Source organism: Bos mutus, chromosome 6 (assembly GCF_027580195.1).
Source record: "Bos mutus isolate GX-2022 chromosome 6, NWIPB_WYAK_1.1, whole genome shotgun sequence".
In the NCBI taxonomy this organism is placed as follows: Eukaryota; Metazoa; Chordata; class Mammalia; order Artiodactyla; family Bovidae; genus Bos; species Bos mutus.
The window spans coordinates 21,959,003-21,977,431 of NC_091622.1; the positions used below are offsets into that span (position 1 = coordinate 21,959,003).

Genomic DNA, 18,429 nt, shown 5'->3' on the forward strand with positions numbered 1-18,429 from the left:
GTAAGCAAGAATCAAGGATTCAAGCCAAAGGAAACTTAGAAAGTGATGTCCTTTCTGGCAGAGATAATGCCTCTCAGAACAGATTTTCAGTGTCCTTCAAAACCATAAATGGAATTCCCTGGAGGTCCAGTGGTTAGGACTCTGTACTTCCACTGTGGGGGTCATGGGTTCAATCCCTGGTCAGGGAACTAAGATCCTGTATGCCATATGGCCAAAACACACACACACACACACACACACACACATTTATATATATATATAAACCTAGTAGAAAATTGCACAATAGTACTGCTAGTAAGTAATATGGTCTACTTTTTATATAAAACTAATGCTTGCTTCAACATAACCTCCAAACAAATTGGATTTCTGCGAAAGATAATAGATGTCTCTCTGAACATGATACCATGAGCTTCCAGTAAAAAGTTACTGTGACAACTAAACCATAATCTCAGATGACGCAGCATAGCCAGAACAGAGCAACAGCCCTGAGTCTTCTACAGTCCTATCTCTGGTGCAAAGGACTACGTGGTCAGTAAGGCAGTCACAGAACTACAGCTGAATGACTTTAAACATGACTTGTCATCCTCCCTAAGGTGGAGGAGGTTATCTAACTTGATTTATGTGGTTTAAATCAGTGTTCCTTTAGTTTTTCTCATATTTTAGCAAATTAAATTATGTAGTGAATTAATCATTAAACCTGAAACATGTTTCAACTGAATGAAAAACTGCCTATGAGAAAGCCTCCAAATATCAAGGAATGAGTCAAGGTATTTCCTGCATAAACTTTCCACCTGGATACCACTTTAAGCACTCAGCTTTTAACTGTATGAAGTAGAAATTGGTATAACCAAACAAAACACAAATCCTACCTTCTTACATACCTTAAACTACTTCAGTTCAGTTCAGTCGATCAGTCGTGTCCAACTCTTTGTGACCCCATGAACCGCAGCACGCCAGGCCTCCCTGTCTATCACCAGTTCCCGGAGTCCACCCAAACCCATGTCCATTGAGTCAGTGATGCCATCCAACCATCTCATCCTCTGCTGCCCACTTCTCCTCCTGCTCTCAATCCTTCCCAGCATCAGGGTCTTTTCCAATGAGTCAGCTCTTCACATCAGGTGGCCAAAGTATTGGAGTTTCAGCTTCAACATCAGTCCTTCCAATGAACACCCAGGACTGATCTCCTTTAGGATGGACTGGTTGGATCTCCTTGCAGTACAAGGGACTCTCAAGAGTCTTCTCCAACACCACAGTTCAAAAGCATCATTCTTCGGCACTCAGCTTTCTTTACAGTCCAACTCTCACATCCATACATGACCACTAGAAAAGCCATAGCCTTGACTAGATGGACCTTTGTTGGCAAAGTAATGTCTCTGCTTTTTAATACGCTATCTAGGTTGGTCATAACTTTCCTTCCAAGGAGTAAGCGTCTTTTAATTTCATGGCTGCAATCACCATCTGCAGTGATTTGGAGCCCAGAAAAATAAAAGTCAGCCACTGTTTCCACTGTTTCCCCAGTTGCCAACATCCGCTGGATCATGGAAAAAGCAAGCGAGTTCCAGAAAAACATATATTTCTGCTTTATTGACTATGCCAAAGCCTTTGACTGTGTGGATCACAACAAACTGGAAAATTCTTCAAGAGATGGGAATACCAGACCACCTGATCTGCCTCCTGAGAAATCTGTATGCAGGTCAGGAAGCAACAGTTAGAACTGGACATGGAACAACAGACTGGTTCCAAATAGGAAAAGGAGTACGTCAAGGCTGTATATTGTCACCCTGCTTATTTAACTTATATGCAGAGTACATCATGAGAAACACTGTTCTGGAGGAAGCACAAGCTGGAATCAAGATTGCCAGGAGAAATATCAGTAACCTCAGATATGCAGATGACACCACCATCTTGATACAAATCCATCATTAAACATTACTTGTGTAATTGGACCACAGTGATGCTCTTAGGCACTGTGTTGTGGAGGACCCTACTTTAAGTTTTCTCAAGTTGCTACACTTTTACTGTTCACATTAAATTTATTTTTTGGTTCCCTCCCCTGCTGTCAGCTGTCACATTATTTACCTGACTCTAGAAGGACCCTGTCGATACTTGTGATTTGTTCAGGAGCAGAAATCAGATAAATAAACTTGTTAGAATTAGAGGTGAAGTAATAACAAGCCAGGGCTTCCCATGTGGCGCTAGTGATACAGAACCTGCCTGCCAGCGTGGGAAATGTGAGTTTGATACCTGGATCCAGAAGATCCCCTGGAGGAAGGCATGGCAACCCACTCCAGTATTCTTGCCAGGAGAATCCCATGGACAGAGGAGCCTGGTGGGCTACAGTCCATGGAGCTGCAAAGAGTCAGACACGACTGAGTGACTTAGGACAGCACAAGAACAGGCAGACGCTGAAGTCGGGGATCTGCGAGCACTTCTAAACAAAGTTTATAAGCCTAGTAAGAGCTCTCCTGATCTTCTCAGGATTGGTGATGCTCCACAACTGAATTCTAAACAAGTAAATGCAGTTAGATGTTTCTGGTAAGTAGTAAATAAAATACCTATCATAATTTAAGAACCCTGTTTAAAAAATTTTAAAACTCTCTTTGCAAGGTAATAGCATGTTTCTAATGCAAGACTGTAGGATTACAGTAAGGAAGACAGAACTATATAGATCAGCAGCTGGCTTAATTAGCTTGCCATAAACTTATTAACAAATTAGGTTACAAAATGCAAAAGCAATTTAATGAATCATCATATGAAACATTGAACTCAAAACTGAATTGTAATGTGCTTTTCATAATGTAACTTGCTTAATCACCTGTAAGAATGAATCACTAATACCTCAAGTCCTGCTCAACAGTTTTGGATACTTATTTATGTAATGGTGGTGCTCACGTCTGAGTAAGGCAATGACTGACTGGTTTCCTGGGTAAGGAGCAGTAGTCCTCAAAATGATTATAATGTGACAGTAACAATATGGCTGTTTCTAGAATGTTCTAGGAACCCAAGATATGTATTTCAAGAGCTAAGGTATCCTCCATTGTATCAATTTACATGTAATTAGATTTCAATTAGATGTCAATTTTTTAAGACAGACATGATAGAATTCTGTGAACTTACAAGAGGAAATGATAGCAACTGGTAACACTGCTTATGTAAAGAAGTAATTAAAACAACAGCTTACTACCAGCCCAGGGCTTCTGAAGGAGTTGCACATGTGGGAAAATATTTGGGTGCAAATGTAGGGAGGAAAAAACCGTACTCAAGAGTATTACCTTCTTTTTTTTTCTTCTCCACATTTTCAATTGTTAAAATTGGTTAAAGAAAGAAATGGCCTAGGAAAGAAATGACTGTTTCTTTCTTTAACCAATTTTAACAACAGAAAATGTGGGGAGGAAAAAAATCTTATTCGAGAGTGTAACCTTCTTATTTTTGGAGTATTAGAATTACCTTTTATGAGATGAAAAAAGTTCAATTTTTTAAAATCTTCCTACCTAACAATTTTAACATTGGTAGTTTCATTCTAGTCTCCACATTTGGAGAAAATTTGACCTTCTCTTGTAAGATCTAAGAATGACAACTACTAGAACATGTACAAAACCATGTTGCTCTGATCTGCAGTGAACAGTTTTCAAGAAAAGCATTATGGACCAGGCTATGCAGAGTCTCAGTGAGGAGCGTTTTCCCCAAGTCTTGTGATCAACTGTGGAAAAATAACTGGTTAATCTGACAGTTGAAACCTCAGAAGGGTGTTAAGAAAAAGGTCTTAGGGAAAAAATACCAAAAGTGAGAGCAATGTCGTATTTCTTCCTACTCACAGCAGAAGAAAGAGCAACAATTTTGTACATACAGCTTGTAAAACTTCTCAAAACCATACCTACATTTCTAACCCTAACTTAAAAATTCCTGCTGTTGTTCACCAGAAACTCAAGATCACCTAAATCGACAGAAGCTTTGATATTAAATGTGATAAACTCTTCATAAAGATCCAGGTATCATGCTTAGTGCAGTGTTGTTACATAAGTACACAGTAACTATTAGCTTTGATGATTATTGGAAGAATTAAGTATGACTGCCTCCTGAACCGTCTTCATATATAAAGAAAGCACAGTGGACTGACTGATAGCTATTAATATAAGAATTGTAATATGAAATTAAATTGACTCAGGCTAAAAAAACTATGAAAGTTTTAAAGATTCTCCAATAAGTTTATTTTGCACACATTTTGTATTTTGTTTTACTGGTTTACACTGTAATGAAGAGGAAAATGTTTATACAGATACAATTTTGAACAATGAACTATTATATTACTATAAATTCAGATTTTTAAAAACTATTTCATATTGGGGTTCAGCCAATTAACAATGTTGTAATAATTTCAGGTGAACAGCAAAGGGATCCAGCCGTACCAGATTTACTTTATTTTTAACTGACCTTCAAATTGCAGCAGCTCATGAGTTTAGCTCTAAGTAGTCTTGCCATCCTACCCGACTTTGTCACGGAGTCAGACGGCTCTGACATACACACACACAAGACATGTAAACAGACACAAACAAACCTTTTATAAACAAGTCTTTTATAATGTAAATAATTGTTCCTGGTTGAAACTTTATACCCAGTTCCTGTTTTTTCTGAAATTCGGGTATTCACATTTATAGAGAACAATATTTTAAAAGCAAAGAGTTTTTCTCTTTGAAAACTCAAGCAATTCTGACAGCAATATTTTTCTTACTGACCTAAAAAGAATGAAATATGGAAGGGGAAAAAAATCACTGCAAATGATCAAAACAGAAGGGTACTAACTATATACATATTTAATAGTGGAGGCAGACATTTATAAAGTATAGATTCCGTTGAAAATATTGATGTTCAAACAGCTTTGCACTCATTGCCAAAACCTTCTCAATTAAAATTAAAAATGTTGATTTTTTTTGTAGGAAGATACATTAATTCTTTGAAGTCAGAATGAAAGAACTGTCATTTAATTTCTATATAAAGACTGCTTGAATATACAAAGTATCAAATATAAACAGTAGTGTAAAAAGAAAATAAATTGGCAGAAATAATTATTCAACCAGTAGCAATAATTAAGACCACCATTTGAAAGATCTTCTATAAACAAAGAATGCAAAAATATTGTTCTAACTTTTTACAGCACAGAATTGAATTCCATCCTAATTCATTACTATTACACTTCTTTCTTCTTCAGTATTAGTGGACCCACATTATCTCCTGTCAATTCATTGTGTTTATTATGTGAACCATCACAGGCAGGAAACTAGAAAGGAAAAAATTGCAGATGTTATTTTTCAAATGAGTCAGTAAGTAGAAATATTTTTGACATGCTCTTATAAAGAAAGTCCATTACTTTGGGAGAAAAAAAAACAGATAGCTTTTCTGAGCAACAGATATATTCTATAGCTAACTACCTTCCAATACTATGGCAAACCTAACATTTAAGTATTTCATTAGTTGGCAGATTTTAAAAGCTTTGGATGATTCCATACAAGTCAATATGATAGTCTTAAAGGGAGATCAAAATAAGCTCCTATTTTTTATACAGCTCTAACTCTGAGCTCACCTTTTCAATTATTTTAAATTTTTAAAGGATGTAATTTAAATTCAAATTAAATTCTTTCATGTTTTCTCACTATAAAACTTATGCACACTATAATACTTTAAAAAACATTATAAAACATATTTTTAAAAACTTACTCATAAGTAATAATTAACAATTTGGTATCTTTTTTCCTCTATTTACTATGTGCACTCTTGTATTATACCATACTGTAATCATTCCTCTATTATCAGATATCTAGATTGTTTCTAAGATTTTGTTATTATAAATGATGCTATGATGAACATTATTGTTCTTAAAGTCTCAAATAGCCTATGACCAAAGTAGCAGAAGAAAACAGATCTCATCAACTACTTACAATGTATCATTCCAAACTCCTCCTCCTTGTCTATTTATTTGTTCTTAATTGAAATATAATTGATTTACAAATTGTCGAAAATACTGCTGTATAGCAAAGTGATTCAGTTATACACATATATACACTCTTTTTTTAAAAAATATTATTTTCCATTACAGTTTATCATAGGATACTGAATAGTTTTCTGTGCTGTACAGTAGGACCTTGTTGTTTATCCATTCTATATATAAAATCTTTATCTGCTAACCCTCACCTCGCACTCCACCCTTCCCCACCCCCCACCCCCTTGGCAATCACCAGTCTGTTCTCTGCCTTGATTCTCTGTTTCATAAGTAGGTTCATCTGTGTCTTATTTTAGATTCCATATATGATATTATATGGTATTTTTCTGTCTGACTTAATTCACATCATATGATAATCTAGTTGCATCTACCAAATTCCTTTTTAATTTCCATATTCAAAATCATCCATAATTACAGCTGCCATTCACTAGCTCATACTACATAGAAGGCACTGTACTATACATACATCATCTCACTAAATCCTCAAAAATTTCTGTGATATTATCAGATTAAAAAAAACTGACAGAGATTAAGGATTAAGTAACTTGCTCAATTAAGTTTCTGTGCTGCTCTAACTTTCCTAATGTAGGAAGTATATTGATCAGAAGAGGCAAACTTTAATTTATAACAGATTTTCAGTGCTGAATACTATGGAAAATTCTCTCATCTCACAGAACCTCAAAACCAGGGATTTAAGAAGCAAAACCATGTTAACTGCACAAAATTTTAGTGTATGTGTAAATGGACATCTTACCGTCTTAGAACGCCAACACCTACAATAAGCTGCTTTAGTAAGGCACAAATCTTCGATGTTTATTTCATTCACCACTTTGGGATTTTCCTTTTGTATTTTAAGATTAATCAAGCTATCCTTCTGTTGCTTTTTCTTCGGGAGGAATGGACGAACCGCAAGGTAGCCAAGTAGTGCGAGTACGCCAAGGAAAGGCAACAACCGAAGCCATTCTGAAACTAAAATTACAGATTTGTTAAGAGTCTGAAAAAGGACTCAAATAGGGATGGACTGGGAGTTTGGGGCTGACATGTACAGACTGCTATGCTGTGACCAACAAAGAGCTACTGTAGTCTAGTTAAAAATGAAACATAAATATTTTAAAATTAAATAATACATGTAAATTACCTAGGTCAATACCTGTTGCATATAAGTACCAAATAACTGCTTATTCCAATTGCTAATGATAAATTAATAAACTTTCATTGATTCCCCCCCCAAAAAAGGACCTATTGTAAATAAATTTTTTTTCCAGTTTTTAAAAAATTTTATTATTTTTTTTTTGTGTGAATTTTTTTAAAAATTTTATTTAACTTTACAATATTGTATTGGTTTTGCCATATATCAAAATGAATCTGTCACAGGTATATATGTGTTCCCCATCCTGAACCCTCCTCCCTCCTCCCTCCCCATACCATCCCTCTGGGTCGTCCCAGTGCACCAGCCCCAAGCATCCAGTATCGTGCATCGAACCTGGACTGGCGACTCGTTTCATATATGATATTATACATATTTCAATGCCATTCTCCCAAATCATCCCACCCTCTCCCTCTCCCACAGAGTCCAAAAGACTGTTCTATACATCAGTGTCTCTTCTGCTGTCTCGTATACAGGGTTATTGTTACCATCTTTCTAAATTCCATATATATGCGTTAGTATACTGTATTGGTGTTTTTCTTTCTGGCTTACTTCACTCTGTATAATAGGCTCCAGTTTCATCCACCTCATTAGAACTAAAAAAAATTTTTTAAAGAACTTAAATAGCATGTCTCACCCTTCAGCTAATTCTTTACTTCTCACTCTAATTTCTTACCTTATTTGTAAAACTGTGAATAAATATCAAGGAACCAGTACCTAGGACCACTTCATTTTATTTGTGGACTGCTTTGAGACTTTTGAAACTGGAAAACAAAGTTTTCAGAAATAAACCCTCTATCCAATACCCTATCTCATTATCCTAAGTATATTTGTGTTTAGTTTTATTTCAGGAATTACAATCACCATAATTATAAATAAAACTCAATTTTATATGTTTAGAAAACATTTCCACCATGTCTAAAATCACACAACAGAATTTCCTGTAAACTATTTACCACTGATTTATAATTTCAGACAGAATATGTCTTCAGTGCTTTAATTTACATTTTTTTGTAAGGCATAGTGTGATTCCTATAGAAAAACCTAAATGTTGTGTTGTGTAAAAGCTATTTTAAAGAGCTAGGTGAAATTTTCACATACTAAATAATCTCATTATTAGATACATCTTACTTCATAAGTATTAATTAAAGCCTCTTGTACTCAGCACTGTTTTGGGGGATAGGAAATATAAGTGACATAAATGAAATGTTCTCTATGTCTGCAGAGAGAAACACAGCAAGGAGGCAAAATATTTATATTTCAGCATGCATTTATCAAATGTTGGCTAGTACACTGCCTCTTCTGGGTTCCATAGGGAATCCCTTCTGACCTTAAGAGTTATCACTTGTCATCATTCACTGAGTGCTAACCTGACACCTTGCTAATAAGCACTGTAGCTTAATGGAGAAAAAGAAAAATTGAAGGTCATATGCTAAGGCATGCTAATAACTGTTAATAATAAATGAACAGATCATGCTAAGAGTGCAACTATAATACCTCAGTTAACATTGTGTTAACTGAATTTAGTAGGCACCATTATTATTCCCATTTTTCATGTGGGTAAACTGGAGCTTAACCCAGGAGAGTAAGTACAAAGCCTATTCTCAGTCACTATGAATGAAATTCAACAGAGCCAAAATTTTATCTGTTCTTCTCTCAGTAAAACTACTCTCCAGAGATAACTGTTCTTACTATTCAACTATTAAAAGGCTGGCTTAATACTAACTCTTCCAAAACGAAGCTATTTTTGATATAACACCATGCCAAAGGTTTGTTATGAGCTCTAGATGAAACAACCTATTTACATATGTGCAGCACCTATAAGAGTGCCTGGCACAGAGAAGGTAAAAGTGAATGGTAGTTTTTATTAAGATTATGAAAAAACATTTTGCCGACTCAACCTGACAATACTACATGGCAGAAATCTTTGGGGATATAATCTTTCAGTCACCAGAATGAAATTCTGTAAGGGTAAGATCTTGCCAGTCAGGCTGATCTGTTCTAGTCTCTTAACAAAAGTGCAGACACTCCACAGAAACACTCTGAGTGAATTAACATTCTGAAAATGACAAAGAACTGCTTCCTGGGGTGAAGGGTCTATTTATAGATCTTTGCTATCCAAGACCGTAACCACTAGCCACACTGTTTTGTTTGCACCCAGGATTTTGTTATAATCAGATATGGTAAGACAACAGACATGGAGACAACTGCCTTGAAAGAAAAGTTTACTTACAATTCACAAGAGGAGGGAGCACAACAGGCCACCCATGACCATATAGGTAAGTATGAGGCTTGGTCAGGAGCAAGGTGAGAGAAAAGGGCACAAGCCTTTATTGTGGTTTACAGAAAAGGCAAGGTAAAGCACAGTGAACAGTTTAGTATTGGCCTGAATAATTTCAGTGGGCTTTGGGCTAGAGAGGTAGTCCCTAACTGTCTCATATCTGGCCTTGGGTGATTTAGGGCAGGGTGAATACTGCTTGGTAAGTGAGAGTTAGATAAAGGTGTTTGGAGTGTAGGCTTTGGATTGGTTGGTTTGCATATCAAAAATATGCTCACAAGCAAGTAGTTTACTATCTTTTGGCATCAGCTAGTCCGGGGAGTGGGCAAACCTCCCTGGCCAGCAAGGTCCCCAAGATGTCCAATTATCATAAAAAATAGAACATAAAAAACATGACTAATACATGTGGCTATTTAAATAAAATTAAGTAGAATTCATAATTTAGTTTCTGAGACACACTAGTCACATTTTAATAGCGCCAGAGCTATTATGTGTGGCTATGCTATGCTATGCTAAGTCACTTCAGTCGTGTCCGACTCTGTGCAACCCCATAGACGGCAGCCTTCCAGGCTCCCCCATCCCTGGGATTTTCCAGGCAAGAGAACTGGAGTGGGGTGCCATTGCCTTCTCCATATGTGTGGCTAGTGGCTACTATGTTTGATAGCACAGAAAACATTTCCATCATCACCAAAAGGCTTTTGGATGGTGCTGCTGTAGACCAGGTTTCCACAAAGTACCATGTCTATGACATGGGAAGGCTACTTTGACAGTGTCAACACCCACAAATATCCCATCCCTCTTGTACTTAGAGCCAGCCAAAGCTACTGATTACCTAGTGGCAGGTTTCCTGTGTCCTTTGCATGAGGGATTCCTTCTGTCTGCCGTGCCTTTCTACTTGTGGTCTACCTGACTCATTTATGTGGACCCTTTAAAACTAGGGTCAAATACTGCTTCCTGCAGAAAATTAAAGTGAAGTTGCTCAGTCCTGTCTGACTCTTCGGGACCCCATGGACTGTAGCCTATGAGGCTCCTCCATCCATGGGATTTTCCAGGCAATAGTACTGGAGTGGATTGCTATTTGCTTTTCCAGGGGATCTTCCCAACCCAGGGATGGAACCCAGGTCTCCTGCATTGTAGACAGATGCTTTACCATCTGAGCCACCAGGGAAATCTTTCTCAATTTCACAAAGCAAATCAATCGCTCCTTCCTCTGCTTTCAAGCCCCTTTTCCTCATTTTCTTTTATCATACAAAGTTTACAAAGTTGATTCCTCCATAATCCTACAGGAAAAGGAACTCCACTTCCTGGCACAAAGTAGAACCTCATAAATGTTTTATGAGTGACTTAACGAATGAATGAATTTAAGTGACTTAATGAACGAATAAATGACATCTAGAGTGTAAATGTCAGTCCCTTTCTCACTCACATTGTACTGTAATTATTTATTTACACTTATCTTACAGATCAGGCAATAAATGTCTTAGACTGTTATTGGCCCCAACATCCAGTACAATATTTTGAACCAGTACTTATTCAATAAATGTTTTTGAATGTAGTATAACATTAAGTATTATTATGTATACTACGAAATTTAAAAGTCTCAAGAGGTTGAGTAAATCAAAGTCAAAAAGTTAAGAGAATGAACATGTAAAGATGATAACCTCAACTTAGATTCTTAAGTTTAACATTCCCTATCTTAACCTACAAATCTCAGGGAATAAATAGAATGCTGTTTTAAAATTTACTTCAGAAAATTTTCTTCTTTCAACACTTAATTCCTCGGTAAAACATCGTAGGAATACAGTGATGAAAGGTACTATTATTTCCTACAACAAAATAATTTATACAACAGTCTTATGTGGGAAAATTTACTTTTAAAGATGACAAACTTCAATTTAAGTACAGGAAAAATTATACAGGAAAATAATACAGCCTATAAAGCTCAATTAAATCATTTAAATTATATGTTAGAGCTGATTTTTGGTAAATATGAAATACAGAATAAACAAGAAATTTTTAAAAAAAATTTAAGATTGGCTATTTCTTATGAACCTGTTTAATATATATTGAGCTACGGCAGATATATTAGGTCTGTAAAGGGAAATCTACTACCCACTAATTGTTAGGTTTAATGTGTATTTTGTACAGTACATTCTAAAAATGTTTAAGGATTACCAGAAATAGCATTTAATTTATAAAATCTGAAAATTTTTAAAAAGTATAAAAAATAAAATAACTTGTAATCCCACCAGTCAAGAATTGGTAACACTGTTCATTTCTATTTTGCTCTGTTTTTTCTTACTTTTCAAAAGGTTGCATATAATGATCCCATAAAAATAACACTGGTAACTTGATTGCTGATAATTTCATAAATATTTTCTAATGTTTTCTAATGTATCAACATGGGTAAAACATAGAAATGACTTCACTTCTGAACTATAGAAAGATGAAAATAAAATATTTTTAATGGATGGCTTTACTATTACCACGTAAAGACTACTTAGGACCAAAGGGCCAATAAAATGAAATTAATAATCAATTTTTCCACTCACTGCTATAAACAGAACAGTGTCCCAGTATCTAGAACATTGCCTGTCCCACAGTAAGTGCTCAACAAATACTTGATGACACGAGGAATTCTAAATTGCAGAGTGGTTACATGGAAGAAAATGTTTTAAATGACATCAAAATTGTTCTTCATAAAAGCTTTTTAATTACACTGACTTTTAAATTTAGTTGGTCTACCTCGGAAGAGGGGAAAAAACTTTTTTTTCTTTAAAAAGGGGAAAAAACTTTTACAACTTACAGTATGTAAATATTTTCCCAAAGTCTCAAAAGTAAGTTTTCTGAAATAAAATTCTTTAATCTTTTAAAAATAAACTTTATTATTTACATGTTAATAAATGCAACTCTTTAGCTTGAACTTAATCATTTATTACACTTTCCTATTAAGAAAATTCATCTTTTGTTCCATTTCTTAAAAAAAAAAAAAGGTAAATTTACATACAATAAAACAAACAGATCTCAGGTGTTTAGCTCTGAGCTGTGACGACTAAAGACACTGTTTAGCCTCCACTGAGGGGCTTCCAAAGTGGCGCTAGTGGTAAAGAACCCTCCTGCCAATGCAGGAGACATAAGCATTTGATCCCAACTAGTTGCTTCAGTCATGTCCAACTCTTTGGGACCTTATGGACTGTAGCTTGCCAGGCTCCTCTGTTCATGGGATTCTCCAAGCAAGAATACTGGAGTGGGTCTAGGCTTCTGGGGTAGCTCAGCTGGAAACCCCAGTTCAATTTCTGGGTTGGGAAGTTCCCCTGGAGAAGGAGTGAGTAGGCTACCCACTCTACTCAAGTTTTCTTGGGCTTCCCTTGTGGCTCAGACAGTAAAGAATTCACCCACCATGCGGGAGACCTGGGTTTGATCCCTGGGTTGGGAAGATCCCCTGGAAGAGGAAATGGCAACCCACTCCAGTATTCTTGCCTGGAGAATCCCCATGGACAGAGGAGCCTGGCAGGCTACAGTCCATGGGGTCACAAAGGGTCAGACACAACTGAGCAACTAAGCACAGCACACAGCCACCTTCAGTCTATTTCCTGGACACTGATTCCTACAGACAAAGGCTTTCTATAAAATTTTTGAGATTCATGCAGTAGATCAGTAAATCATTCTTTTTTATTACTAATCAGTACTCCATTCCATGAATACACCATAATTTGTGTATCCACTCTCCTGATGGTGGGTACCTGGGCTGCTTCCAACTTGGGATTATTATGAATAAGGCTGCTATGAACATGCTTGTATAAGTCTTTCTATGGATATATGTTTTCAATTCTGTTCTACTTCTTTAATTCTTTGCTCAAAACTGGTACTTTCTAGAGTTAATCCTCTTGAAAGTGTCAGCTCTGACATATTTGTGTTACTCTGGGAAAAATATTACAGTCCAAGGATTCATAGCTGTAAGAGTAAAACCATTACATTTCAAAGAAACTAGCTTTTTAAGTGGGGAAGAACTACTATATTCAGTTTCACAACTAGCTTTTCAATCTAGAAGTAAACTTTTTTGACTTTTGAATGGGAAGCTTTTTGTTATTCTATTTTAAAAGGTTGTATGACAGGGAAAGCTTTTTTAAAGGTTAATATATTTGAATACAATATACTTTCAAAGGGGGAATTATACTAATTTACCTTAAAAGCCTCACTGTTAACAATGTAACCCAAACAAAGACAGGTTTTTGACAAAGTTGTCTTGACAGGTAAGGGCTGTCTATAAATACTGTACAGTAATGAAGGATCTCCAAGTGTTTACTAAGAATGCAGAGTCATCATGAGAGAGTCAATTGCTTTAAAACACCACTGGATCCAAACAGGGAAGGAAAAACAGGCAACAATAATGTGAACTGTAACTTTTTTTTTGCTCTAATTATCATAGAGAAGAAATGAAAATATTTTTGATCTGGTAGACATTTTAAACAATTTATTTTGAAAAGTTATCTTCCAGGTTTTTATTTCAACCAAAAAAAGGTCTAAGATGGATTCTAAAAGTAGTTCATTCAAGACATCCAAATGTCATTAGCTAATACAATCTAATCAAGAGACGCAGCTCAGAGAGGAAATTGGTCTTTGAAGTTTTTCTTCCATAGTGCTCCACAATAGATTCTGCAACTGTCGTATTATCATTGTCCAGTGCAAAGCAGACTGTCTCATTTTTTGTAATTATTACAAACATCATTTCCTAAACAAATGGACATTACACTGAGAACTAAAATGTAGACACACTGTAATGCGACAGGTTAAATACGCACTATAAAGATATTTATCAGAGTTGTCATTATTTCTGAGAATCATTCTTCACATTAAGTATTTAAGAGCGTCAAAGAAGAAACTACTATATATTATTTATTCAAGAGGGAAAAGGTTTAGGTTGAGTTTCCTTAATGCCTTAATAGGAATTAAATATTCGTTGACAGAATTTCTTGAGAGGGAAAAAAAAAGTTTGAAAGTCTTCTAGTCATTAAGTCAAATATCATACCTTCCAGTCTCCTTCATCTACACTCTATTTATGGAAAACTTTAATATAAAACCAGCCACATTCAGAATCAACACACATAATTAAGGTTAAACTGGGTTCACCCTGGTGGCTCAGGGTAAAGAATCTACCTGCAGTGCAGGAGCTGCAGGAGACCTGGGTTTGATCCCTGGGTTGGAAAGATCCCCTGGAGAAGGAAATGGCAACCCACTCTTGCCTGGAGAATCCCACGGACAGAGAAGCCTGGCAGGCTACAGTCCATAGGGTGGCAAAGAGTTGACTTAGCATGCACAGGTTGGCATGGGAGTAAGGGGATTTTTTTTCTTTCTTGACTGCTAAAAACTCATCAGTTAATTTACACAAATTATTAAGAAAGTAAGTTGGCAACTGGGAACAAATGTCACAAAATGATTGTATCTTTTTGATGTATTATTACCATTTAATGAATACATTTAAAGGTGTAATTTAAAGAGAGAAAAAATTGGTATAGGGCTACTTACCCACTGAACATTAAGAATAAAATATATATATTAAAAACATTCAAAACTTCCAGCTGCAGGGAAATGGTTAGGCCTGCTGCTGCTGCTAAGTCGCTTCAGTCGTGTCCAACTCTGCGCGACCCCAGAGACGGCAACCCACCAGGCTCCCCTGTCCCTGGGATTCTCCAGGCAAGAACACTGGAGTGGGTTGCCATATCCTTCTCCAATGCATGAAAGTGAAAAGTGAAAGTGAAGTTGCTCAGTCGTGTCGGACTCTTAGCGACCCCATGGACTACAGCCTACCAGGCTCCTCCGTCCATGGGATTTTCCAGGCAAGAGTACTGGAGTGGGGTGCCATTGCCTTCTCCGATGGTTAGGCCTACTGTGATGTAAAAAAAGGGGAGAAAAAGTCAAAATTTTACATAATTGCTGTAATCCATCAGAATAAAATAGTAAAATCAAAAGAGGACTAAGATGTTTACAAACTCTTGATCTGCAAGCATTTTCATCTTATGTTACTTTTATGTTTCTCCTTATGTATAGATTTTTTTTAGTGTTTATTACTCAGTTACCTGGTGGTTCAGACAGTAAAGCGTCTGCCCTCAATGCGGGAGACCTGGGTTCAATCCCTGGGTCGGGAAGATCCCTTGGAGAAGGCACCCCACTCCAGTACTCTTGCCTGGAAAATCCCATGGACGGAGGAGCCTGGTAGGCTGCAGTCCATGGGGTCGCAAAGAGTCGGACACGACAGAGCGACTTCACTTTCACTTTCACTCAGTTACCACTCTTTCTATTCAATTACATGCTTTCTGTCAAACCTTTTAACACCTAAAAATGTTAAATTTTCACAATCCATTTGTCAACAAACCAAATGTCTGTGATTATTATTTAAAGAATCTCTAGATTTAGACTAGATTTAGACCTAGTTTACCACATCTTACCTATCCACCACCAGACACCGCCTTTTGTTTTTTTTAAATCTCTGAGAGGGGATAGCTCTCACAGCACCCTATTAAGGTAAAGCATTCTCTAATTAAAAAAAAAAAAAAAAAAGAATTCCTTTAACATGCAACTAAAACCCATGTTCAAATAACAATCACTAACTTGGCCCTAGTTGTCTTCTGGTCTACACAAAATACATCTTATTTTTCTTCTACCTGTCAGCCTTCCAAATACTGCGTTTTAAGTCAGCTACCATAGATGTCTAAACTGCTCCAGAAGCAGCCCTATTTACCTCAAAATTATCTTAATTCATGCTTACATTCCCTGGTAATCAGTCAGAACATATGAGTTCAATGTTTGCTTTATCAATAACCGGCTTCCCCTCCCTCCTCCCCTACCATCATCCTAATCAGTCCCTGAGTCTGGTTTACCCATATGTCACTTGCATTGTAAAGCTCAGAACCCAACAATATCTTCCAAGTTTTGGCAGCATTCGGGAAATGTTCATCTTTTAGATATGAAATCCCACGCTGTGGGTTGTATTTTGTAAAGGAGGGAACTTAAGTGCAAATGTTACATGTCATCAGGAAATTTCACTTTCTAATTTTTGGTCTGTCATGCCAGCAAAAGTATCTTTCCTCCAACTCAAGTAAACTAAATTGCTTCCAGGCCCATAGTTACGGTGATGACCTCAAATGACCCCGTGACAGGTTGACACTCCCCCATGGAACTGGAATTGTCTAATTTTGTTAGTAAATAAAACCACCAAATACATGTGTATGTGTGTTTCTCTCTCACACAGACACACCCACACTATGTCGGTCAAACTCAGCCAAGAGCTGGGACGGCCTGATACACAGAGCCTTTGAGCCTTGGATAACGACTTTTCCTACTTTAAAATAAACCAGCAACCTTGCAGGGAGCGACGGAGATGGAAAAAATGGGCCTGTTCCCAACTCAGCACCTTCTCTGCAAAAACCTGGTCTCTCAACACGGAAGGACACTGCAGACAGACACGAAGATAAGCTCAGGGGGCCGCCAAGTCCCAGGATGTGGCCTCACACACACTCTGAGGATGCAGTGCCGGCGCGTGCCCACCTACTCCGCGACTGCAGTGAGAGTGGCAGTGGGGGTGCTGTGCTCAGTCCTGTCCGACTCCTTGCGAAACCACGGATTGTAGCTCACCAGTCTCCTCTGTCCACGGGATTATCCAGGCGAGAATACTGGAGTGGGATCCCAGGTCACGCGCCACCCGCCAGGCTCCGCCCCGCCCCTCGGCCGAAGGACTTTCAGATGCCCGTCCCCACCCTCCGCGTGGAGAAGCCTGCAAGGATGGGGACTGGCTGAAGGCTAGGATTACCTGTGAGTCGGGCGAACCCTGTAATACTCTCGGGCACTGGAAGCCGCTTCAGATACGCGGGGAGCTGCACCTTTACGATGCGGGCCACGCTCTCCAGCACCATCCTGGCCAGCGGCGTCCGCTCTTCGCCCGACACCCGCGGCTCTCCGGCGGAGCTGCTGCGCCTGCGCCCAGAGCGGAAGCGGCCTACCGGCGCTCTCTGCCGGGGCCAGGCCGGGGCGGGGCTGGGCGCCTGCACTGAGAGGTGAGCTGCCGGGCGCCGATTGGCAGCGGGCGGGTGACGTGCGCGCCCCGCGGAGGCCGAAGGGGCGCGGGCGGCGGTCGGGCAGCGAGGCCCGCTTCTGAGTCTTGAGGGGAAGAGGGCCTTCACGGTGGGCCTTTCACGTCCGGAGGCCCAAGAAAGGATACTGTGTCCAAGGAAGTAAAGCACGTGAGAGCACTGTGTAACCGGAAGGTGCCTTTCAAAAGTGAGTTTCTCCTGGCGTCGCTTTTTACCTCGGGCCCTCTTGTCCCAGCCACGACCCCAGAATTGAAAATTCTCCTTAGAGCAGCCTTTCCCTCGAACCCCCGCAGTGCCTAATTTCGCTGTCTCCCCTCTACAAATCTTTTTTTTTTTTTTTAAAGAAAGAAGATACCTAAACTAGGCACTGCTCACAGCCTTGCTCTTTGGCTATTTAGTGCCATCTTGCTCCGAGGCCTTGACTCAGACCAGACCCGTTAGAGTCCTTACTTAGATATCTGTTTTCAGTAGATAATTCTTCTTTCCTACTGTAGATCAATTTTTTTTTCGGTTAACTAAAACTGGGAACGTGGTAAAAGAATATGAAGATTTAGGGTTTCCTTTATTTCATGTTGTAGGGCTTCTGCTACAAACTAAAGTATCCTTGGAGAGCTTTAATTTTTATTTAGGTTTATTAACACCGAAAAAACAGAGAAAGGAGATAGCTTCAGTCCCTTGAAGCACCTTCCTTGACATGACTGTTTCATGTTTTTAAAGTAAAGTATCCGAAGTAATGCACTTGCTGATGGCATGCTGTGTATTTGTATCTTAATAACCCAGCCTCATTTCCTTTCTGAACGCTGCTTGACCAATAACATAGAACAATGAACTGCACAAGGGCCAGTATTTCACCTTGTATGATTTAAAATGTAACAACCAATTGTTAACATGTAAGTTTAAAAAATTTTTTCTCTTGGTATTT

The 18,429-nt window shown here is 38.0% G+C and overlaps 1 protein-coding gene across 1 annotated transcript; it reads right to left on the reverse strand.

The window, feature by feature from the left end:
* Positions 1–4,178: 4,178 nt before the first annotated feature.
* Positions 4,179–17,380, reverse strand: CISD2 (CDGSH iron sulfur domain 2). The gene is made up of 3 exons (XM_005899809.3): positions 17,228–17,380; positions 6,750–6,964; positions 4,179–5,275 (listed from the first exon to the last, which is right to left on the reverse strand). Exons 1-3 carry the CDS (start codon positions 17,328–17,330, stop codon positions 5,186–5,188), a joined length of 408 nt encoding a protein of 135 aa, XP_005899871.1. The 5' UTR covers positions 17,331–17,380; the 3' UTR covers positions 4,179–5,185.
* Positions 17,381–18,429: the final 1,049 nt, after the last annotated feature.

Coding starts and splice junctions, on each gene's coding strand:
- CISD2 (XM_005899809.3), bottom strand. CDS start 17,330: ATGGTGCTGGAGAGCGTGGCCCGCATCGTAAAGGTGCAGCTCCCCGCG. Junction 6,965..17,227: donor AGGGTTCGCCCGACTCACAG/GTAATCCTAGCC, acceptor CTGTAATTTTAG/TTTCAGAATGGCTTCGGTTG. Junction 5,276..6,749: donor GGTGTTGGCGTTCTAAGACG/GTAAGATGTCCA, acceptor TTTCCTTTCTAG/TTTCCTGCCTGTGATGGTTC.